Below are 24,822 nucleotides of genomic sequence, written 5' to 3'. Positions count from 1 at the left end.
CTGTACAGGGAGCTCGGTCATACTGTATAATTCGCTGTGCTTCAACTCCATTTTGCGGTGGCATTTAAAAAAGCACTCACAGGTTTTTTGAAAACACGGTTTACTCCATAGGATTATAATGTAAAACAGATGCTGGCAGCTGGCACCAAGTGTGAACATAGCCTAAGAAAGATGGACTTTTTTTCTTGTTGCCAAGGGCTGGCAAGCTGCGAAACACTCTGTGACAGACACTGGTGAGTGGCCGCACGCCTTGTTGGTTTAAAAGTGCCGGCATCCAGACAGTCTGGCAGTGCGTCTGTGGCGCAGGGCGTGTGTGATGAAAGGCGGCGGTCACTACAAGCTGATGTAAATGATCGGAGTAAGGTAAACTGGGTGAATGCCAATCCCCGACCAGTTTTTAAAAAAAAGCCAAAATCGGCTCCGATCCGATACTGTGATTGGGACATCCCTAGTTTAAACCAAGTCTTGCCTCTCACCATGACTTTGCGTAGCTGGAACTTGCGAGTTCGTATGTCCTGCATCAGCATCTCAAAGGGTGTGAGGCTGAACTCGGTGGGCAGCAGGTTGAATGGCTGCTCCTGCACCTTCTTCAGCTTCACTCCCTGCCGGAGCTCCTTCATCAGCTGCACCCACAGACGGGCCTGGGATGGAAACAACAACACACACATCGGCACGCGTCAACATGACAACACTGCCTTCTTCAGTCCAACACACTGCCGTATTGTTCTCCCTGTCACACTCTGCCCCTCGCTCGTTTCCTCTCACCCAGTCTGTGTGTTTCAGTGCATCCAGCTCAGATGTAGGCCTGTTTTCCGGTGCTTCCTCTTTTGTGATCTTCTTCAGCATCTGTGCAACAAAACAGAGACACATTTATTTATTTGTATTTTATTAATTGCAAGCTACAGTGACAACGGTAACATTTCAAACACTGCTACATGTGCAAAATGCAAGATTTAGAAGAATCAAACATTCTGCACATAGTTGCTTTAACCCATATCACTCATTAGACATTAGACTTTATCTGGAAGTTCAAAAAACGTGTCAATTATAATCCATGAAAAACCATGTGCAGAGTATGGGTCTGTGTATCATCCCATCATTCAATTCAATTCAATTTGTAGGCTTTGAAAAGGAAAATGACTTTTTGTCTTGAAATTGGTAATCTAATAAACAAGAAAAACAAAAAACAATTCACCACGCATTATTTTTTGGCATTTTGGAAATAACGTGCAGCAGAGGTCTGCAGGTTGGAATTGAACCTGCATCTGCTGCGGCAAGGACTGAGCCTCTGTACATGGGGCGCATGCCCTACCAGGTGAGCTAACAAGGCGCCCCTTTTTTCTTTTAACCAATCACAATCATCTTGGGCGGCGCTAAGTTCTGGACACAGCGACGGTAGCTCTGCAAAATATGAAATAGCTCACGTTACTGTATTGTGTTAACAGTTAACTTCGTCACATGGTGCAAGGACAATGATTTGCAGCTCAATGTGACAAAGACGAAGGAGCTGGTAGTGGACTTGAGAAGGAGGAAGGCACCGGTGACCCCTTTCTCCATCCGAGGTGTCGGTGTGGACATAGTGGAGGACTACAAATACCTGGGAGTACACACAGACAATAAACTGGACTGGATCAAAACCTTTACAGGAAGGGCCAGAGTCGCCTCTATTTTTTGAGGAGGCTAAGGTCCTTCAACATGTGTCAGAAGATGCTGAGGATGTTTTATGAGTGTGGTGGCTAGTGCTCTCCTGTATGCTGTTGCATGCTGGGGCAGCAGGCTGTGAGTGGCAGACACCATCAGACTTAAACTAATACAGAAGGCCAGTGATGCTGTTGGTGTGGAGCTGGACTCCGTACAGACAGTGTCAGAGAGGAGGATGCTGCCCAAAGTACACTCCATCCTGGACAACTCCTCCCACCCACTCCACAACACACTGGTCAGTCTGAGGAGCACCTTCAGCAGCAGACTCAGACACCCACAATTCACCACAGTCGCTCATGCCTGTGGCCATCAAACTATATAACTCCTTCCTCTGAGTGTCACACGCTAAGAGTTTAAACTAGGGCTGTCAAACGATTACATTTTCTTAATCGCGATTAATCGTAGAATTTCTATAGTTAATCGTGATTAATCGCATGTTTTATCACATGATTCAAATTCTATTATATTGCATTTCAGAACTGTTTTTAAGTACATATTAACAATGGAAAGCCATTCTTACCAGTGTATCTTGATTGGGAATCAAATGAATGAAAAGAAAATGACTTTATGAACTTGATTTTAAGATTTGTATTTGTTTATTATATATTTAATCTAGTCACACATTTGAATCTAGAGTCAATATTAGGGTTGGGTATTGTTTGGTTTGGATAGCGGTGCTAAAGCGGTACTTTTAAAACGGTACCGGTGCCTTAACGGTGCCTGAACCGATACTTTTTAAGAAAGTTAAAAAAAGAAGGGTAGTAAACAGTTGGTGACATTAAAGAATGGCTTGTTTATTGCTAAGGCCATATCGTCAAAATTAAATGTTTAATAATAATGTAATCACTATAACAATAACTTATTTCACTAGTAAATAGCTGTTGAATGACAAAAACAACCACCAGATGGGAAAAGGGCATTTAACAACAACTTTGAATGCACCACGAGGCTGTAAATTACCAGTTTCATTGAACACACCGTCTGTGTTTATCCGACAACATCAGCTGCAGATTGTTACATCCCGGTGTTGAATCCTCTACAGTGAAATACAGTCAAACTTTACACCGTTTAGCGTTAGCTGTCAGCATTGTAACCGTGTTTAATCCAGCTACTAGCTAGCGGTAGGCTAACGTTAGCTGCTGTCTAGTATAGTGTTAACTAGCTAGCGGTAGGCTAACGTTAGCTGCTGTCTAGTATAGTGTTAACTAGCTAGTGGTAGGCTAACGTTAGCTGCTGTCGAGTGTAGTGTTAACTAGCTAGTGGTAGGCTAACGTTAGCTGCTGTCTAGTATAGTGTTAACTAGCGTCACGTGCAGCGATGTTTCTGTTTCCTGTAACGTCCGTTTCAGAGCATCAGAGAGAAGAGCAGACATATCAGTGGCACCAAAATGAGGCACCAAAATCCGCGTTGCTATTCCTGCAGCAGCAGGATGTGTTACGAGGAAGTACGGCAAACTAGTAGCCTGTTAGGCACGGCGCAAAGCCGAGTGAAGTGAAAATTAATTAATAAATGGCGGCATGCAATTAATACGATTAAAAAAATTAACGCATTATGCTCGACCCTTAATCGCTTTGCGATTAACGCGTTAATGCTGACAGCCCTAGTTTAAACTGGTCTCACAGCACGCATTCCCACATCACATCGCAATATTCTTGGACAATTATGTACAATAATTCATGCAATAGTTATCAGCTACATGAACAAAAGTGTTTATTTATTCACTGCTGCTACTTGTATGCACTACAATAGAATTTGTACAATCCATTGAAACAATCTTTTTAATCTAATCTGACTTGTAACCTAATCTCACTCACTTCTACTTAACGTTTTTATTCATGTCTGTAAATACGTAACATTTTTATTTATGTCTTACTGTAGATATGTTACTTATTTACTGTATACACTTATTGACTTGCTCTTTTCTTACTCTTATTTTACCTTGAATGTGACTGTGAGCAACTGCAACTAAATAATTTCCCTGAGGGGATCAATAAAGTATTCTGCTTCTGATAATAAGTTCCTTCCCGAGACTATTAAGCAGAGCCACCGTCGCTGCGTCCGGAGCTTAGCGTCCCCAAGACGATTGTGATTAGTTTAAAGAAATGCAACAACCCAGAGTGTTTTTTCTCCCATCCCAGAATGTATCTGTGGTGTAGCCAGACCTTACTCCACAGCACTGTGGAGATAGAGCTGGCAATGTGAGACTTGGCTTAACTTAATATTGACACGACAACCTAACGTACCTCCTTAGCATCTCTGATCTTGCTGAGGAAGGTCTGCAGCTCCAGAGTCTCTACAAACAGAGCCCTACAGACAGCCTGGTAGTGCTCTGGAGCCAAGCTTGGGTTGGCCAGCCGAGACGCACACAGCGCCACCACCTGGCGGAACGTACACACCGGCCTGATCACTCCCTCCTGCTTCTCCTCTTCCTCCTCCTCCTCTTCTTGGCCGCTGTAGCCCTCGTCTGTGGCACCGTTCCTGCCGGTGCGGACTTCCTCTCCCCCCTGGTCCCCCCCGGCCATGCGCTCAATCAGGCTCTCCAGCTGCGGGCCGAGCTCCCGCTCCTCGCTGTCGTCCAGCCCCCAGTCCAGAGCTCTGTAGATGGCCACACCCAGCGACTGGACCAGCTGGAGGGACGGATGGGGAGATACAACAAGGCAATAGTCAATGTCACAGAAATACAATGGATAGAAAGGCCATTCAACTGTTGGCTGTGGTCATTTGACTGATGCACAACAGAATGGCTCTCTGCCTCGTTATGTTGTCCGTTACTGCAAAACCTCACCTCTGCGGCTTGCCGAAAGTCAGCTTATACGGAAGTTCATATGTTACCATGGAAATGGTACACATAAAAATGGCTGCCGCTCTAACCATTCTGCTACGTTGATTTGAATGGAAATGGCCTTTCTAGCCATTTCATTTCTATGGTAAATATGCTGCCCTCAAAAAATAACATGTCCCATACCAAGTTTAAATATGAATACATTTAAAGAAATAAAATATGCTGCCCCTTCTGGAATAAAGTTCAGAAAGACCTGTCAATTTTAAAGGATTGAGAAAATAGAACTTTTGGTCAATGTTATGATATAAATATTGGTCTTTCAGGTAGTGGGCAGGGTCAGACTGATGTGACATGAGGGGGGAGTGGCTGTGTGCCAATTTAACCTGGACAGTCACAGGTGTGTGGGTTGATCGCGATTTTGGGGAAGGTTGCTTCCAGCTGGAGAGCAGCGGTTGCTAGCTGAAGAACACTACGGAAGACAAAGGACTGAAAGACTTTCTTGTTTCCCCCACTACAAACTTTTGTACTACTAATTAACGTTCATAAGCAAAAACTGCACACAAAATCCCATCTTAACCTATTTTCGGAGTCCTTATGTTTTCTCGCCTCACAGTTTTCCTTGGATTGGGGTGGCACCTAAATCATGGTTGCAGCTGCCACTGTGGTCCTGCTTGGCACCCTGCTACGCCCTACTACGCCGTGCTCCGCCCTGAACTGCTACAACTATTATTTCTGGTCATAGTTCCATTATCTTTATTGTTTCTATAATTGCTACTGTTCATCATACCAACTGCTATAATTATTATGAATCTACACTAAATGCCTGCTTTTGGGGGAATCGTTTGATCTATGTAAATTATAGAGTGTGGTCTAGACCTACTCTATCGGTAAAGTGTCTTGAGATAACTCTTGTTATGATTTGATACTATAAATAAAAAAAATTATTTCACCATATTGAACCTTAAAAATAAAAATACAATTATTTTATTTTATTTTTTATTTTTTTATCGTTGTTGTTAATCATACGTTTCTGCGTATATGTATAGGTAGGTATGTGAATATATGTTTTGTGCTCTATTTTTGAGGCGTATACCTGTACATACTGTCTCTTTAAAATAAAATAAAAATTTGATCACAAAAAAAAAAAAAAATACAACGAAATGTATTTTACTATCACATTTAAAAGAGTGACGTGCTCAGTCTGTCTTCTTTCTTTCTCACCTGACGCTCTGCAGCAGGTGGAGGAAGAGGAGGTCCATCAGTGTCATCTGAGGAGACAAACAAACGATAAGGACCTGAGACACACACCATTTTACACAAAGGACAATGCTGGGGGATTTTTTTTTAACTTTTTAATCCATTTATATGTTAACATGACAGTTCCTACATCTCATATTTCTAAACAGCATAAAAAAACAGAAACCCTCATTCATTCATTGGTAACATCCAGGATCGACTACTGCAACAATATCCACTATGGTACCGCAAACAAAACAGAGTCCTTAAACTCCAGTATGAACAGAACTCTGCCGCGCGCCTCTTTACCAGTAACCGCTCAAGTAGTCTATATCGACAGCGTTTCATCTACGGGACTGTTCCGGTGCTGCCAGATGCCCCTCATTTTCGGCCAGATGTCCCTCACCTTCCGCTTTGTTTGTGTTGCCGTTCTAAACTCTGGTCGATTCGGGAATCCTCCTCCAAACTACAACAGACAACCAAATTATATTTATCTTTTTTGAGTCACTGTATATTCCTGATATGGATATGAAATTGTTATATGTAGTATTGCAATTGAATTAAGATTGATTGCCTGTATGAATGTCAAATGTTGCACATGTGACACGTGTGTTTATTGAGAGACTCCCATTGAAAAGTGATTGTCTATTGTCCCACAGCTGGGGACACAGAATGGGAGGGGCGAGATGTATTTAAGCCCGGTTGCGTTTGTTGTGTGTTGTGTTTGTTATGAAATACTCTTGATGAAGGTCCCAAGGGACCGAAACTTTAGTTTTCTGTAAATAAACGGTGATGCTATAGCAAGAGCAGAGTGCAGGATTTTTTCCTTTGTTCCATATTTTTTTTGGAATAAAATTCCAATCACACACACTCGACAGCCGAATTAATTCCATAGCTAGACTCCCTACGTGCACAAGTTCCACCAATACAAGTTCCTTCCCACAGCTATTTTGCAGAGGCACCGTTACTCTGTCCATCTTAGTGCGGAAAAAAAAGCCAATAAAGCAGAGCATGTTTTTTTTCCTATGCCAGAATGTTGTATGGACTAGCCAGACCTTCCTCCGCAGCGCTGTGGAGGAAGGTCTGGCTATGCTTCTATCATGCAATACTAGAGTATTCTAAAATACGGTATCACAGCCTGGTATGGTAACCTGACAGTACAGTCCAAATCACAGATCGCCCCTCAGGTGCAGACATCTATGAAGATTATGGGGGTCAAAAACCATCTGTCCCCCCAGACAATTTATGAGCAGTCGGTTATCAGACAGGCAAAAAAAATAGTTTCTGATCCGACCCACATACTTCACCCAGAATGTCAGCTTTTACCCTCTGGTAGAAGATTCAGGGTTCCTAAATGCAGGCTAAACCAATATAAACACTCATTTGTGCCTGTGTCCATTAAGCTTATCAACACTAACATGTAGGCTGGCTGGGTTGTGCACTATGTCATCGTGCAATAAGTAGGTTATTGGGGTTATGCAATATGTTAGTGGGCAATACGTGGGCTGTTGGATTGTTCAATATGTCATTGTGTACTGCATAGGTTATGTGGAAATGTGTAATTTGTGCAATATGTAGGCTATTTGGGTTGTGCAATATGTTAGTTGTGCAGGGTTAGGGTTGTGCAGGGTTAGGGTTAGTTGTGCAGGGTTAGGGTTAGGGCCCCAGTTGTGCAGTTAGGGGGCCCCAGTTAGGGGGCCCCAGTTGTGCAATTCATAGGTTATTGGGGTTGTGCATTATGTCAGTGCATTGTGTCATTTGTGCAATACGTAGGCTATTGGGGTTGGGTAATATGTTAGTTGTGCAATATCTCATTGCACAAGGGCTGAGCTACACTTATTGCGGAGAATGCAGCCGACAGGGTTGTTCAATTAAAAGATTCCACTGACAGGCGTAGTTAAAGTGCTTACTATATGGGTACCTGTCTAATGTATATGAGAGCATTACTATATAGGTACCTGTCTAATATATATGAGAGCATTACTATATAGGTACTCTAATGTATATGAGAGCATTACTATATAGGTACCTGTCTAATGTATATGAGAGCATTACTATATAGGTACCTGTCTAATGTATATGAGAGCATTACTATATAGGTAACTGTCTAATGTATATGAGAGTATTACTATATAGGTACCTGTCTAATGTATATGAGAGTATTACTATATAGGTACCTGTCTAATGTATATGAGAGTATTACTATATAGGTACCTGTCTAATGTATATGAGAGTATTACTATATAGGTACCTGTCTAATGTATATGAGAGTATTACTATATAGGTACCTGTCTAATGTATATGAGAGTATTACTATATAGGTACCTGTCTAATGTATATGAGAGTATTACTATATAGGTACCTGTCTAATGTATATGAGAGTATTACTATATAGGTACCTGTCTAATGTATATGAGAGTATTACTATATAGGTACCTGTCTAATGTATATGAGAGTATTACTATATAGGTACCTGTCTAATGTATATGAGAGTATTACTATATAGGTACCTGTCTAATGTATATGAGAGTATTACTATATAGGTACCTGTCTAATGTATATGAGAGTATTACTATATAGGTACCTGTCTAATGTATATGAGAGTATTACTATATAGGTACCTGTCTAATGTATATGAGAGTATTACTATATAGGTACCTGTCTAATGTATATGAGAGTATTACTATATAGGTACCTGTCTAATGTATATGAGAGTATTACTATATAGGTACCTGTCTAATGTATATGAGAGTATTACTATATAGGTACCTGTCTAATGTATATGAGAGTATTACTATATAGGTACCTGTCTAATGTATATGAGAGTATTACTATATAGGTACCTGTCTAATGTATATGAGAGTATTACTATATAGGTACCTGTCTAATGTATATGAGAGTATTACTATATAGGTACTGTCTAATGTATATGAGAGTATTACTATATAGGTACCTGTCTAATGTATATGAGAGTATTACTATATAGGTACCTGTCTAATGTATATGAGAGTATTACTATATAGGTACCTGTCTAATGTATATGAGAGTATTACTATATAGGTACCTGTCTAATGTATATGAGAGTATTACTATATAGGTACCTGTCTAATGTATATGAGAGTATTACTATATAGGTACCTGTCTAATGTATATGAGAGTATTACTATATAGGTACCTGTCTAATGTATATGAGAGTATTACTATATAGGTACCTGTCTAATGTATATGAGAGTATTACTATATAGGTACCTGTCTAATGTATATGAGAGTATTACTATATAGGTACCTGTCTAATGTATATGAGAGTATTACTATATAGGTACCTGTCTAATGTATATGAGAGTATTACTATATAGGTACCTGTCTAATGTATATGAGAGTATTACTATATAGGTACTGTCTAATGTATATGAGAGTATTACTATATAGGTACCTGTCTAATGTATATGAGAGTATTACTATATAGGTACCTGTCTAATGTATATGAGAGTATTACTATATAGTACCTGTCTAATGTATATGAGAGTATTACTATATAGGTACCTGTCTAATGTATATGAGAGTATTACTATATAGGTACCTGTCTAATGTATATGAGAGTATTACTATATAGGTACCTGTCTAATGTATATGAGAGTATTACTATATAGGTACCTGTCTAATGTATATGAGAGTATTACTATATAGGTACCTGTCTAATGTATATGAGAGTATTACTATATAGGTACCTGTCTAATGTATATGAGAGTATTACTATATAGGTACCTGTCTAATGTATATGAGAGTATTACTATATAGGTACCTGTCTAATGTATATGAGAGTATTACTATATAGGTACCTGTCTGATGTATATGAGAGTATTACTATATAGGTACCTGTCTAATGTATATGAGAGTATTACTATATAGGTACCTGTCTAATGTATATGAGAGTATTACTATATAGGTACCTGTCTAATGTATATGAGAGTATTACTATATAGGTACCTGTCTAATGTATATGAGAGTATTACTATATAGGTACCTGTCTAATGTATATGAGAGTATTACTATATAGGTACCTGTCTAATGTATATGAGAGTATTACTATATAGGTACCTGTCTAATGTATATGAGAGTATTACTATATAGGTACCTGTCTAATGTATATGAGAGTATTACTATATAGGTACCTGTCTAATGTATATGAGAGTATTACTATATAGGTACCTGTCTAATGTATATGAGAGTATTACTATATAGGTACCTGTCTAATGTATATGAGAGTATTACTATATAGGTACCTGTCTAATGTATATGAGAGTATTACTATATAGGTACCTGTCTAATGTATATGAGAGTATTACTATATAGGTACCTGTCTAATGTATATGTGAGTATTACTATATAGGTACCTGTCTAATGTATATGTGAGTATTACTATATAGGTACCTGTCTAATGTATATGAGAGTATTACTATATAGGTACCTGTCTAATGTATATGAGAGTATTACTATATAGGTACCTGTCTGATGTATATGAGAGTATTACTATATAGGTACCTGTCTGATGTATATGAGAGTATTACTATATAGGTACCTGTCTGATGTATATGAGAGTATTACTATATAGGTACCTGTCTGATGTATATGAGAGTATTACTATATAGGTACCTGTCTAATGTATATGAGAGTATTACTATATAGGTACCTGTCTAATGTATATGAGAGTATTACTATATAGGTACCTGTCTAATGTATATGAGAGTATTACTATATAGGTACCTGTCTAATGTATATGAGAGTATTACTATATAGGTACCTGTCTAATGTATATGAGAGTATTACTATATAGGTACCTGTCTAATGTATATGAGAGTATTACTATATAGGTACCTGTCTAATGTATATGAGAGTATTACTATATAGGTACCTGTCTAATGTATATGAGAGTATTACTATATAGGTACCTGTCTAATGTATATGAGAGTATTATTATATAGATACCTGTCTGATGTATATGAGAGTATTACTATATAGGTACCTGTCTAATGTATATGAGTATTACTATATAGGTACCTGTCTGATGTATATGAGTATTACTATATAGGTACCTGTCTAATGTATATGAGAGTATTACTATATAGGTACCTGTCTAATGTATATGAGAGTATTAATATATAGGTACCTGTCTGATGTATATGAGAGTATTACTATATAGGTACCTGTCTAATGTATATGAGAGTATTACTATATAGGTACCTGTCTAATGTATATGAGAGTATTACTATATAGGTACCTGTCTAATGTATATGAGAGTATTACTATATAGGTACCTGTCTAATGTATATGAGAGTATTACTATATAGGTACCTGTCTAATGTATATGAGAGTATTACTATATAGGTACCTGTCTAATGTATATGAGAGTATTACTATATAGGTACCTGTCTAATGTATATGAGAGTATTACTATATAGGTACCTGTCTAATGTATATGTGAGTATTACTATATAAGTACTGTTCTAATGTATATGTGAGTATTACTATATAAGTACCTGTCTAATGTATATGAGAGTATTACTATATAGATACCTGTCTAATGTATATGAGAGTATTACTATATAGGTACCTAATGTATATGAGAGTATTACTATATAGGTACCTGTCTAATGTATATGAGAGTATTACTATATAGGTACCTGTCTAATGTATATGAGAGTATTACTATATAGGTACCTGTCTAATGTATATGAGAGTATTACTATATAGGTACCTGTCTAATGTATATGAGAGTATTACTATATAGGTACCTGTCTAATGTATATGAGAGTATTACTATATAGGTACCTGTCTAATGTATATGAGAGTATTACTATATAGGTACCTGTCTAATGTATATGAGAGTATTAATATATAGGTACCTGTCTGATGTATATGAGAGTATTACTATATAGGTACCTGTCTAATGTATATGAGAGTATTACTATATAGGTACCTGTCTAATGTATATGAGAGTATTACTATATAGGTACCTGTCTAATGTATATGAGAGTATTACTATATAGGTACCTGTCTAATGTATATGAGAGTATTACTATATAGGTACCTGTCTAATGTATATGAGAGTATTACTATATAGGTACCTGTCTAATGTATATGAGAGTATTACTATATAGGTACCTGTCTAATGTATATGAGAGTATTACTATATAGGTACCTGTCTAATGTATATGAGAGTATTACTATATAGGTACCTGTCTAATGTATATGAGAGTATTACTATATAGGTACCTGTCTAATGTATATGAGAGTATTACTATATAGGTACCTGTCTAATGTATATGAGAGTATTACTATATAGGTACCTGTCTAATGTATATGAGAGTATTACTATATAGGTACCTGTCTAATGTATATGAGAGTATTACTATATAGGTACCTGTCTAATGTATATGAGAGTATTACTATATAGGTACCTGTCTAATGTATATGAGAGTATTACTATATAGGTACCTGTCTAATGTATATGAGAGTATTACTATATAGGTACCTGTCTAATGTATATGAGAGTATTACTATATAGGTACCTGTCTAATGTATATGAGAGTATTACTATATAGGTACCTGTCTAATGTATATGAGAGTATTACTATATAGGTACCTGTCTAATGTATATGAGAGTATTACTATATAGGTACCTGTCTAATGTATATGAGAGTATTACTATATAGGTACCTGTCTAATGTATATGAGAGTATTACTATATAGGTACCTGTCTAATGTATATGAGAGTATTACTATATAGGTACCTGTCTAATGTATATGAGAGTATTACTATATAGGTACCTGTCTAATGTATATGAGAGTATTACTATATAGGTACCTGTCTAATGTATATGAGAGTATTACTATATAGTACTGTCTAATGTATATGAGAGTATTACTATATAGGTACCTGTCTAATGTATATGAGAGTATTACTATATAGGTACCTGTCTAATGTATATGAGAGTATTACTATATAGGTACCTGTCTAATGTATATGAGAGTATTACTATATAGGTACCTGTCTAATGTATATGAGAGTATTACTATATAGGTACCTGTCTAATGTATATGAGAGTATTACTATATAGGTACCTGTCTAATGTATATGAGAGTATTACTATATAGGTACCTGTCTAATGTATATGAGAGTATTACTATATAGGTACCTGTCTAATGTATATGAGAGTATTACTATATAGGTACCTGTCTAATGTATATGAGAGTATTACTATATAGGTACCTGTCTAATGTATATGAGAGTATTACTATGTAGGTACCTGTCTAATGTATATGAGAGTATTACTATATAGGGTCTGTCTAATGTACATGAGAGCATTACTATATAGGTACCTGTCTAATGTATATGAGAGTATTACTATATAGGTACTCTAATGTGTGAGAGTATTACTATATAGGTACCTGTCTAATGTATATGAGAGCATTACTATATAGGTACATATCTAATGTACATGAGAGTATTACTATATAGGTACTCTAATGTATATGAGAGTATTACTATATAGGGTCTGTCTAATGTACATGAGAGCATTACTATATAGGTACCTGTCTAATGTGTGAGAGTATTACTATATAGGTACTCTAATGTATGAGAGTATTACTATATAGATACCTGTCTAATGTATATGAGAGTATTACTATATAGGTACCTGTCTAATGTACATGAGAGCATGTTTTTGTTGCATGAGAGTATGTGTTGAGAGATGCTTATTTTCTGTATTTGGGTTGTCTTTGTAAAGCTGCGGAACGGACAGAGTCCAAAACTAATTTCCCTTCAGGGACAATAAAGTATATCTTATCTTATCTTAATGCGAGACTTATTGACCAGTAAGCACTCATGTAACCACATCACCCCAGTCGTCCATGAGCTCCACTGGCTCCCGGTTAAACACAGGATGAACTTTAAGATTCAACTCAATGCTTACAAAGCCCTGTCCAACCTGGCTCCCCCCCTACCTCTCTAACTCCCTCCCCCTGGCCCCCTCCAGAAGTCTCCGGTCTGCTGACACCAACCTTCCTCCTGGACCAAGCACCAGACCTGGGGTGACAGGGTGTGCTCAGTCGCTGCTGCCCCCCTTTCTGTGGAACTCACTCCCTAACCACAGCAAAAATGCCCCAACACTGTCAGCGTTCTCCTGAAGTGTTTTTTCATACTAATGTGAGCATTTAGGAACACCACAACGACAGAGACGAGACAAAACAGCTACTATTTAAGGTTTCTGCTTCTGATTTTCCTTCCAAAATAAAGCTTTCAACTAACAGCTGGCACCCTCTGCAGTAATGTGCAGAAGAGAGATATATTACATCTTACATATTACGTAGCATGAGATTATACATCATGCTACATTTGATTTGTCATTTCTTGGGGTTGGAGACACATTTATAGATTTTACTTAAAAATGTTGCCAGGGGCAGCTTGAAGAAAACCTGATATTTGTGCCACTAACAGTCATGTCGCAAATTTTATAGCAATAGTAAAAATAAATAAAAAAATAATTAAAAAAAATCTGCTCGTTTTCAATTTTCTACTCATTAAATCAAATGTGTTACTCCATATGTCCCACTATCATACATTATTGTATGATAGTTTGGCTTGTGTGTGTGTGTGTGTGTGTGTGTGTGTGTGTCTGTCTTTCTCCCAGTTCAGCTCAGATGTCAGTAATGACACCCGAGAGGCCTGAAACTCCTCGATCAGCAGCTCTCACTGCAGTGAAACAGGAGAATGGACGGACGAGAGGACCAGGAAACAGAGACAAAGACACAGAGATGCAACCGGCGAAAAAAACATCAGAGAAGAGAGAGATGGAAGGAGTGAGAGACAAAGCAAGAGAGAGAGATGAGAGATCAGCAGAAACAAAGATAAGAAATGGGGAGCGCTGGTCTGGATGAGGTGATGGAGGGGTCAGCTTACTGCAGCATCCACCTCCCCGTCAACAGCAAAGTGCTGAGAGCAGGACGTGTACCTCTGACCAACAGAGCGTCACTCTGTTCCCTGTGTGAAGACAGACGCTGCTTCAATCTGCAACAAAAGGCAGCAACTGACACTGAAGGAGGGGGCGAGGAGACTATTATGAGAGATGATAACATGAACCGTTGCAAAACCTGTCAGACAGGTTCAAATCATGCACGGCTGGGTCACTTAGTGTAACCAATGATACCTCTGCCCACTTTCCCACAGTCACAGGTCAGTACACACAAAGGAGGAGAGGAATCTGCATCGAAAAAAAGACTTCCAAGAGACCTGAAGCTTGGATGTTGTGGAAAACCCAATAACCCAGTTAGCATTAAGACAGGGGAGCTGCAGTGCTTTTCTAAGTGGAGGCATTGCAAACATCAGCTTTAACTATGGCTGGGACGATATGCATTTGTTCCAATTCGATTCTTTCCCAATACATTGGCTGCCGCTTCGACTTTTATTGCAATTTTCATCTATTGCGGTTCGATTCGATAGTATTGAGTGTTGGGATTGTCTTTCCCTTCTTTATCAAAAACAAAAGTTGAATATTACACTTCCAGATACACTTAATAATAATACAATTCTTTACCTAGAGACAATACATCATGAGACATTTCTAAAAACTAGTTGTTTTCTAAGGAGAATGCATATCACATGTCAGTCAGTCTGACATTTATTTCATTTGTAAAGAAGAACATAACGTGTATTTTCAGCATTTTCTGCTTTCGCTCTGTTTTGCTGGAAACAGATATGATGTAGTGGCGGTACCGTATAAACAGAAAATATTTAGGTGAATTCTTTTTCCACTCCTAGCTTTAACAGTATAGGTTATGAGCTTATGGGAATGTTATTTGGACAATTGTGGACATGCTGGTCATAACAGAGGCCATGCTATCAGCTCTGTGAGGCTTTACCTCTCATTGTAAAGAAAACCAAACTATAAAGGATTAAAGCTTTATACTTTACTGTTGTGATGAACTAAAAATATAAAAATGGTGGTGGTTTTCATGCTAACATGCTCATGAAAATAACACTAGTAGCGATGCTAGCGTAATGTTGACATGACAATGTTTACCAGGTGTACTGTGGTCACCAGCTTTATTTAGCCTGTTGTGTGCTAACTTTTGCTAACTTGCACTAAATGTAGCCTGTGTTTAAAATCACACCCTGTTTGCTAATTGCTGCACTATTATATTTGTTTCATGCCATTTTGAGTGTTTATTTGAGTGTCCTTTAAAGAAATTACAGTTATGAAACATTTACATGCACACTAATATTCCACTATTATTCCGAATATATGACAATATTCCAAATTTGATACAGGTCATGTATACAGCGTATTCCGTTTTTATATTCTGAATAAGGCCTTTTTCGAATTTAGCATTTTCTGATTAAGATGTGGGATATGCCGGTATTATTCAGGTTTTAGAAGGATTGTTTGGACATTTGTTTTATGCGTCTCAATCTGGGTTTTTACCGCGGTTTACGGCCTCTTGCCTGTTAACGACTTACAGTAAGCCCTGTGCGTTGCTATGGTTGCTGTACACAAATCAACTAGGTAACAGTTTGCAGGGCTCCCGTAGAGATGTACGGCCAAAAGATAAGAAGGAGAAACAGACACAGCTACTTTTAAACATTAGGAAAGACTTGGATATCAACAGGTTTTGGATATGCACAACGGGCCGGCGACCTTTTCAAGAAGCTGGTTGAAGGAATGAACGACCCGTTCACACTCCGAACTCGTAAAATACGGCCGCTTGGGCAGCGGCTCTCAGCGTCAGATATGACGCAAAAATCACGGTAATTACAGTGAACTATTGAGTTAGTGAATTATCGATGAATGTTCAAATGATTGTGCAGCCCTAGCCCTAGCTCAGAGGGACATTTTTAGCCTCTTTTAACAACACCAGTGTTTTTACAGTGTTTCTGAATCTTTGATTGCCCCACTGTGCACTACCTGCCCAGCACCAAACAGAGACAGCCAAAGTTAGCGACTAGCTGGTATACATAGTGGAGCATTTAGCAGCTGAATAAGGATATTGGACTAGGGCTGAACAATCAATCTAAATTTGATCTGCAATTTTCAAATTGCAGGAGGCACAATATTTGTTAAAGGCGACATATGTGTTATGTTATATGTTAAAATACCATTTTAAATAAATATTGACATGCTCCACAGATGTCCTGGCCTACACATCATATCCTACAGACTTAAGAAAACAGCTTTGTTTGCTAAAGATCCCAGCAAAAATTACACCATAACAATGATGTTTTCAATTTAAATAAGAATAAGGATGTATAAAGACCCAGATTTTTCAAAATCATTCAGCCCTATATATGTCGGGTGGCCAGAAACACAAGTTGATTTAACGGCAACATGATTAATGATGGACCCATAATGAAATATTAATACAGTGTTTTCCCTGCTTTTGTGGAAGGGTACATTTACACTGCTACGTTTTGGTTTAAAAACTAATATCTTTTGCAATGTTTCCCCCTCAAAACCGGAAGCATGTGGAAACACTTCTGACCCGTTTTGGTTTGGAATCTGCGGGGTCACGTTTCAGTCTCAACGGTCACAAACGGAGACCTTTGGCAACACCGACACAGATGCCAACGTTTCTCCTCCTGATTGGGTCATGACGTCTCGTTCTCTGGGACTAAGCTACTAACATTACCATGGCAACTACCAGCAAAGGGCAGAGTATACACGCTGCCCAGTATACCAGAATGTTGATGAGATATGAGGTTTGGGTGTGTAAGTTTAAACAGAGATTAGTTCTTCTACTGGAGATAATCTTGAGTGGTGGAAAAATAACATTTCTGCCTAACATGAGCTTATTGCAGTACCATGATTCAGTTTGTGTTAACCAGATAGTGCTGCAACAGCTGATGTCAGGGACAGCAGTAATGTGCACACACGCACTCATGTTTACCAAAAGGGACGGTCTGTCATGTTTCATACCAAAGCAGATTACAGACGAGGAAAGGAAAGCTTTCTGCTGACTGCTGGCTGCACACCACCAGAGCTTCATTTGGTAAACAGTAGGGTTGCAAATTTTAAGCACTTTCCTTAATCGATCATTGGTAACATAAATGATCAATTAAGCGATTAATGGTAATTAAACACATTTCTTCTTCTTCTAGGGTTGCTCTCGTTCTGCTGAAAATTCCGCCGGATGTCATTTTCGGATGCTTTGTTTCCTTCCACTTTCTTTGTGTTATAATTTTAAACTCTGGTGGATTTGTGAGGACTATGGTTAACTGCTCCTCAGATCTCTGCAGGGTAAATCCAGACAGCTAGCTGATTGATTGGTTTTTCAGAAATGCCAATAAACCAGAGCACGTTTGTCTCCCATCCCAGAATGTGAGACTACTAAATGTAATGCTGCAACAAGAGACTAACACTTAATATCTGAGACTTACAGGGTCCCGGTTCCTGCACTAAACAGAGTTACTGTGCAGCATGTCAGGGAGGAGGATGTGTTTTTCTCTGTTGCAGTCTCCCTTTGTGACTCAGGCTGATACACTAGGTGTGTGTTTACATTAAAATGCTGTGTGGTGCGGCTTCAGTCCCGGCTCATATTTGGATTCACATTCACTTTGTCTTCCTGTGCAGATTGTTGTAAAACCTGATGGAGGTTTAGATTTCCAGGAAATAGAAAGTCATTTGAGACTGTGCAGGCTGACAGCTGTGTGAATACTAATGTTACAATATACTGTATATTTAGGTTCCCAGGATGGAGTAGCATGTAAAACCCAACAAAACTCAAAAAATGAAGCTCTGTAGCTTACTCGTTTTTCTCAAAAATGACAGGAATCAAATCTACCAACTACAGGTGCCTTTTTGCAAGATTCTCCCAGCGTTTGATTGGCTCAAGAGGTAAATCAACTAGTTCTATACGGACAGCTTAGGTAACATTTGCTACGTATAGTGCTACCTGTTCACAAGAAAGCCAAAGTTTGACCGTCTGCTAATGAACATTATGTGACATGATCAAAAGCTCCAGTACATCTACTAAATGGACCTTGAAGTGCGATTATTATTATAATTTATTTATCAAATTTTAGTGTCTGTAGACCCCTCAATGATCTTGGATGAATGAATGAAATGATTGTTTTCAGCTCAGCTCGCAGACCTTCCGCTGACGAGCTGAATAGTATCCGAGTGCTACCCTTGGGTCTGTCCAATCTGAGTTTCTGTTACACAACTAAAACTACTTTTGAACGTACACATGTTCCACCAAAACAAGTTCCTTCCTGAGGCTAAGCGCCGAGTGGAGTCACGGAGCCTCTACAAAATACAGAGGCTCCGTGGCTCCACCCGCGCTTAGCATCGCCAAAACAATTGTGATTGGTTTAAAGAAATGCCAATAAACCAGAGCACGTTTTTCTCCCATCCAGGAATGCTGTGTGGACTCGACAGACCCTCCTCCGCAGCGCTGTGGAGGAAGGTCTGGCAAAGCGAGACTATGGTGACCCTAAATTTGCATGAGTGGTGCAAATGTCAATTAAAGTGGCCAATTAAAAATATTCTGCATTAATAATGAAGCTTGGACCTCAGATTATTGGTCAACAATAGTTGTTTCCTCTATAGCCCAGCTGTCTATAACTGGAGGAATTTGGCCATTTAAAGAATGCAAATGGTCCTCTAGCTGACTGGCTGCATTAATAATGTAGACAGACTCACTATAATAAACCCACTTCATGCTGGTTAAGGGATTTGCACCACTGCTTTGATATGGATTGTGTTTACTTATGGATCAGCAGAGCGTGAACCAACACAGGCTACAAGGATAAACAACTGTGTTAATGAGAGCTAAACCTGAATGATCACAGCAGCGTGTTTGCAACTGTGTTTCTCCAGGATCTTAAGTGGTTCCAGTGTCCCACTGCGGTCCATAAGGGGGATCCAATGGGTCCCCAGCAAAATCAGGAACACTTTAAAGTCACTACAGTCTCGTTGAATAGAATAAAAGGTCATTATTATTCAAATCTCACCACTATTACCACCTCACCATGTAGACAGCAGTGCTGTAGCACTCCGTACTCGAGTCCAGAGACATTTTTCTTTTGTCTCAGACTTGTCTTGGACTTAGCTAAATATTCTAGTTGGTCTCGACCAAGTCTCCTCCTTCAAAACAAAACCATTGCTGAGGCGTGCTTGTTCAGAAAACGGGTATTGGTTTATTTCAAAATCCATCTCGACCGGGCAATGACGTTGGAAGCATGGTATATGCCGGGCTGCATTATCAATCATTTTCATTTTAGCCACTGGCACAATGTTTAAAAAAAAAAAATTTACTGTCTGTCCCATCACATAAATTATGAACAGGATGAAACTACCTACAGGAAAGTACACCCAAATAATACATTTGCGGATGACACAGCAATTCTGAGCCTTGTCCAGAAGGACATAAACCCTTCTGGAGAAGGGTTATTTCTTTTATTTCTTCTTGTTTTCCCAGCTGGTCTGGAACCCTCCTCTTCCCCCATGCATGAGTGCCCTGGTCTATGTTAGTAATGTCTATATGTCTAAAAATTAGTCATTTTTATCTTGTTGTCTTGTATTTATGTTGTCAAAATGCCTTGTGACGTGATTTCTGCTGTAACCTAATTTCCCCACGGAGACAATAAACTAAAATAAACTGTGTACCACGATGAGATAGACACCTTTAACAAATGGTGTGACACCAACCATCTTATCTTAAATGTCACAAAAACACAGGAAGACACAGGAGACGGTCCTTGACCCAAGGCAAGGGATTGACCATGAGCCAGTCGTCATCAAAAATCAGGAAAATCATCCAGGTAACATATTATAAATACTTAGGTGTCCATATAGACAATCTTCTCTGCTGGAGAACACACATTGACCACCTGTGCAGAGATTAGACTTTCTAAGGCGACTGAGATGGTACGGCGTAAGCAACCAGATCATGCTCATGTTCTACCAGGCGATTCTGGAGAGCATCATCAGATATGGAATCACAGCATGGTTCGGCAACTTAATGGTGCAGCTGAGAAGCAGGCTGGTCAGCACACGCAAGACATCTATGAGGATAATAGGGAGGAAAGAGTACAAGCCCATACAGAGCCTGTACGAGGAAGCTGTTAGAAAACAAGCTGAAAGAATCTCTGCAGACTCTCTACACCCTCTCTCTCCTGAATATGAACTTCTGCCATCAGGGAGGAGATTCTGTGTGCCGAAATGTAAAACAAACAGACTAAAGTTATCATTTATCCCAACGTCCATCAAGCTGCTGAACTCCAATAGTAAATCTTAGCGCAGCAGAGCAGGGGTGCAGTAAATACACCAGCCCTTTAATTATTACAGTTACTACGTAGGATGTTGTGATGCCTGTGCTGTCATGTGTGTCCTTCTTTTGTGTCCTAGGACGCTTTGTTGAGCTTATGTTTAGGTTTTTATGTTGATTTTATTTATGTTTATGTTATCTAACAACAAACTAAACGAAGATAGATTGCCTCCTGTCGCTGAGCAACATTAATCAAGCATCACCTGCAGACTGTGAACCTTTCCTGTTAAATTCCTTAAAAAAGGTGCTAAACACTATGAGAAACAACAGCACAAAAAGGGTGTTTATCCGGTTGTGACGACTTGTTACATAGTTAACAAGAGCCAGGGCTATCCTGTTTACTACTAAGATTTGATAACTCACATTCCTACTTTTCTCAACATTTCTTAGTAATGTTTTTAATATTTAACTGACCTTCTCTGACCTCTTGGCAGGGACAAAGCAGAAGGACATTCAAATAGTCTGACTGTATGTTGCTTTAGGGCAAAAGGTACAGCACAAGTAGTACAGAATATGAGTTTAGTTAAATTAAGTTTAATTAAGTTTGGCATGAAGATGTCTCTGTGTTAGTCGGTCTTCTGGAACAGGTTTCTTGGGCCCATGCAGCCCGCAGTGAGGACATAAATACTTCACATACAGTAGGATATTATGCAGGTAGAAGGCTGAATGCAGCGGGGGAACCTACTAGAATTTGCGTAAAATCCTTTGGGCTTCCATCCACCCTTTGAAGTCTCTAAAAACAGTCTTTGCAAGAGGAAATGCTAGGGTGAAGCTGTTCTCTATGAATAATTAATCATTTACCGGCATAATACGAGTCATCCTTGTTGGCATGAGTGCGACACAATAGCGACTATTCGAAACAAAACATTGTGTCCGTTTGTGTGAGGTCATCATCAAATAATGTAGTTTAAGGTTGATTATGCAAAAATATGAAATAATGTTTGGGACGGGATAGCACCGATGCGTCCTTTTGAACAGGATGTTGCTATGTACCAAACTCCGTTTGCAGTTCTGATAATTGTATGTGGCAGTGTTTATAGTTCATGTTCCTGCTGGATAAAACATGATTCAATATCTGGTATGAAACACTGGTGGACAGCGTCTAACTCGGCGCTGATATCAGCCAAGCAATATGTAGCTAGTCTAGTGAAATTTAAACATTAGTATTGGGTCGCACAGTTTAGTAAGTTCACCTGCTACCGGCGGACCAGTTAAAAAAGTCGACATTCTGAACGAATGCTGGTTCGTGGACAAAACTTCACGCCGAATTGAAAAGTGTCTCCTAATATTTAAAACAGCATGTTGTGTCAAACGTTAGGCGCTAATTTACTTTGCACAGCGTGGACATATTGTTAGAATTTACTTTTTTTTTGTATAGTTGAGTTTCGCGACGGAGCTCAGCTAACGTTATTTACAAACAAGCGACAAAGCAGAGGGAGGTTGGTGGCATCAACCGACAGTTGTCCTACCGTTGTGACGGGGCTCCTGCTGCAATGACACGGTTCCGTCTCTGCGCAGGAGTATGGAGGACGGGTCTTTCACCCGAATGACTCTCCCGGTCGGCGGGCGGGGCACCCTCAACCCGCTGCAGCACTGGTAGCACACCGCCCATGCCTGCTCCTCGTTGATGGGCTGCTCGTACGACTTCAGCACCTCTTCCAGAGACAGTTCCCGGGGCGACTCTACGCGATCCGCGGGGGCGGTTACCCTTGACTCCCCGTCCTCGGCGCTTCTATTGGTGGATCTGGCCATGGCAGCGATAGCGTGGAGTCCATTCTTCACTTCTTAGGCACCGGGGCCATTTATGCTATCCACCGACTAACTACTATTCGGTCCAGTCTCTCCTGTCGTCTTCTTGGCGTCTACTGCTCCTCAACTACTGCAGCTGCACCTCGTTACCACAACAGTGTCAAGGTGGCCGTAGTAAACGCAGCACTTCCGGTCCAAGTTTAAAAAAATAAAACCAATGTTAATCAACGTGTAACTTTATGAGCAACAATATATGGACAGACGGACAGACGGACGGACAGACAGACAGATATATAGATAAATAGATAAACTTTACAATAAAAGGTGTAAAAATAACATTCTTATACGAAACATAAAAAAAAACAGAGCATGCCGTTAATCTTATCTGGGGTTAATACATTTGATCAGGGCCCTTTGAGTTTGAAAACCCCAAATATCAGACTTTAAATTAGACAAAGCTTTGTCAATAGGGTGCTGATGAATAAACAACGGTGTCATCAGCGTAATAATAAATAAAGAGCAGTCGTCTACCAATTGAAATGTCGTGGCCCCTGCAGTCAAAACAACAAATATTACCATATTTTTTGGGGGGAAATATTTGTTTTTTGTTTCCAAACATGGAATGTTTTCCATATCACCATATTTAAAATGTGTTTTCTGCAATTTCTGTGTTATCTGTTTCAGGCGCGTCTGAAAAAAAAGGTAGGTTGCAATATAACAGTTTAGCCATTTATTTATATTCTTTTTTTTCTTCTGCATTCCCAAAGACCAAAACATATAATCAAGGTTTCAGTTGACCTCTTTTGCTTTTATTTTGAAGGTAAAGCCACTACGCTTCCGATCACGGTCTGGCTAATTCGCGGCGTCTTGACACAGCTTGTTGCCATGTCAGCAAATGAGGGAGACGATTAGATCTGCGGGAGAATGTTAATCAACGGCCGGTGATTGGCTGTCGCATTAACCGCCTGCTAGTTGCCGAGAGGAGGGGAAGGGAAGCTGTTGGGAATACGTTACTTCATAATCAGTTGTTCTAACTATGTGATGACATAGCTCACCTATGGTGCAGGCTGCACCGTGCAGCTACAGTAAAGCAAAGATAAATAAGATACAGGTGGCATACAATGATCCCACCTTCCATGCTGTACTGAGGAATTTTATGTACAGATTCATGTGCCGATTAACAGAGTCAAAGAATACAATTCGAAGTGCCTTAACCAACCCTGCACTTAGTGATACCACATATACCTCCCAACTCTGGAAACACTGGAACACGCATCTCTACCTGTTTTAATTATTGTGCATAGCTATTTGTATGTATGTATGTTTTGTATATTCCCTTTATGTAATGTGTGGTAGTCAGTATGTCTGTATGTATTTATGTCTGTGTGTTTGTGTGTACCCCTCTTGTAATATGTTATGTGTACTTTTCTATCTGGACCTTGAGTCTGTAAAATAAAGTTAGATATACTATTATTATCACAATGGGACGTGTTTAACTGCAGGTATCGCACTTTGCTCCTCTTCTTTCAGCTCTTTTCACCACTGTCAAATAAAAGAAATAAAGCTCTTACTCCCAAACCACCATTCTGCAACATTTCAATTATTAAATGTGTTTAAATTGTGTAAACATCTGATATCTTTTTACCATATTATAGACCTGGATATGTTAGAAAACCAAATAGAAATGAATGATAGAATGAAGGGACCAAATGGTTTTGCATGTTTTAGCTTATTAACTTCGAATCACATTTGTTTTTAACATTACTGCTGACCATTTTTCAAAGTATAGCCCACCGTATCTTTTTTAAATCAATTTCTTACCTTTATGGTAGCATTTAATTTGCCTTAATTGAATTGTTGGTGAATTACTGGAATTGTTGGGTCTATCTAGAGTGGGGTCTAGACCTACTCTATCTGTAAAGTGTCTTGAGATAACTTGTTATGATTTGATACTATAAATGAAATTGAATTGAATTTAATGAGTGAGATTCCAAGCTGCAAGTTGCTTCTTCCCTGCATTCAACAGCTTCATT

The 24,822-nt window shown here is 39.0% G+C and overlaps 1 protein-coding gene across 3 annotated transcripts in view; it reads right to left on the bottom strand.

The window, feature by feature from the left end:
• spire2 (spire-type actin nucleation factor 2) overlaps positions 1 to 22,982 on the bottom strand; it is a 50,131-nt gene extending 27,149 nt beyond the window's left edge. For 2 of the 3 annotated variants that reach the window (XM_031285506.2, XM_031285507.2), the window contains exons 1-5: positions 22,510 to 22,982; positions 5,705 to 5,751; positions 3,945 to 4,328; positions 766 to 846; positions 477 to 641 (exon numbers count right to left, since the gene is read on the bottom strand). In XM_031285506.2, coding sequence (XP_031141366.1) covers positions 477 to 641; positions 766 to 846; positions 3,945 to 4,328; positions 5,705 to 5,751; positions 22,510 to 22,792 — 960 coding nt within the window. In that variant the 5' untranslated portion in view covers positions 22,793 to 22,982. The remainder of the gene's footprint in view (positions 1 to 476; positions 642 to 765; positions 847 to 3,944; positions 4,329 to 5,704; positions 5,752 to 22,509) is intronic. The other variant, XM_031285505.2, reaches the window with a different exon arrangement.
• Between the last annotated feature and the right edge of the window lie 1,840 nt (positions 22,983 to 24,822).

Source organism: Sander lucioperca, chromosome 7 (assembly GCF_008315115.2).
Source record: "Sander lucioperca isolate FBNREF2018 chromosome 7, SLUC_FBN_1.2, whole genome shotgun sequence".
Taxonomy (NCBI): domain Eukaryota; kingdom Metazoa; phylum Chordata; class Actinopteri; order Perciformes; family Percidae; genus Sander; species Sander lucioperca.
Note: the sequence above shows the minus strand (reverse complement) of the source record. Positions and strands in the feature narration are given on the sequence as shown.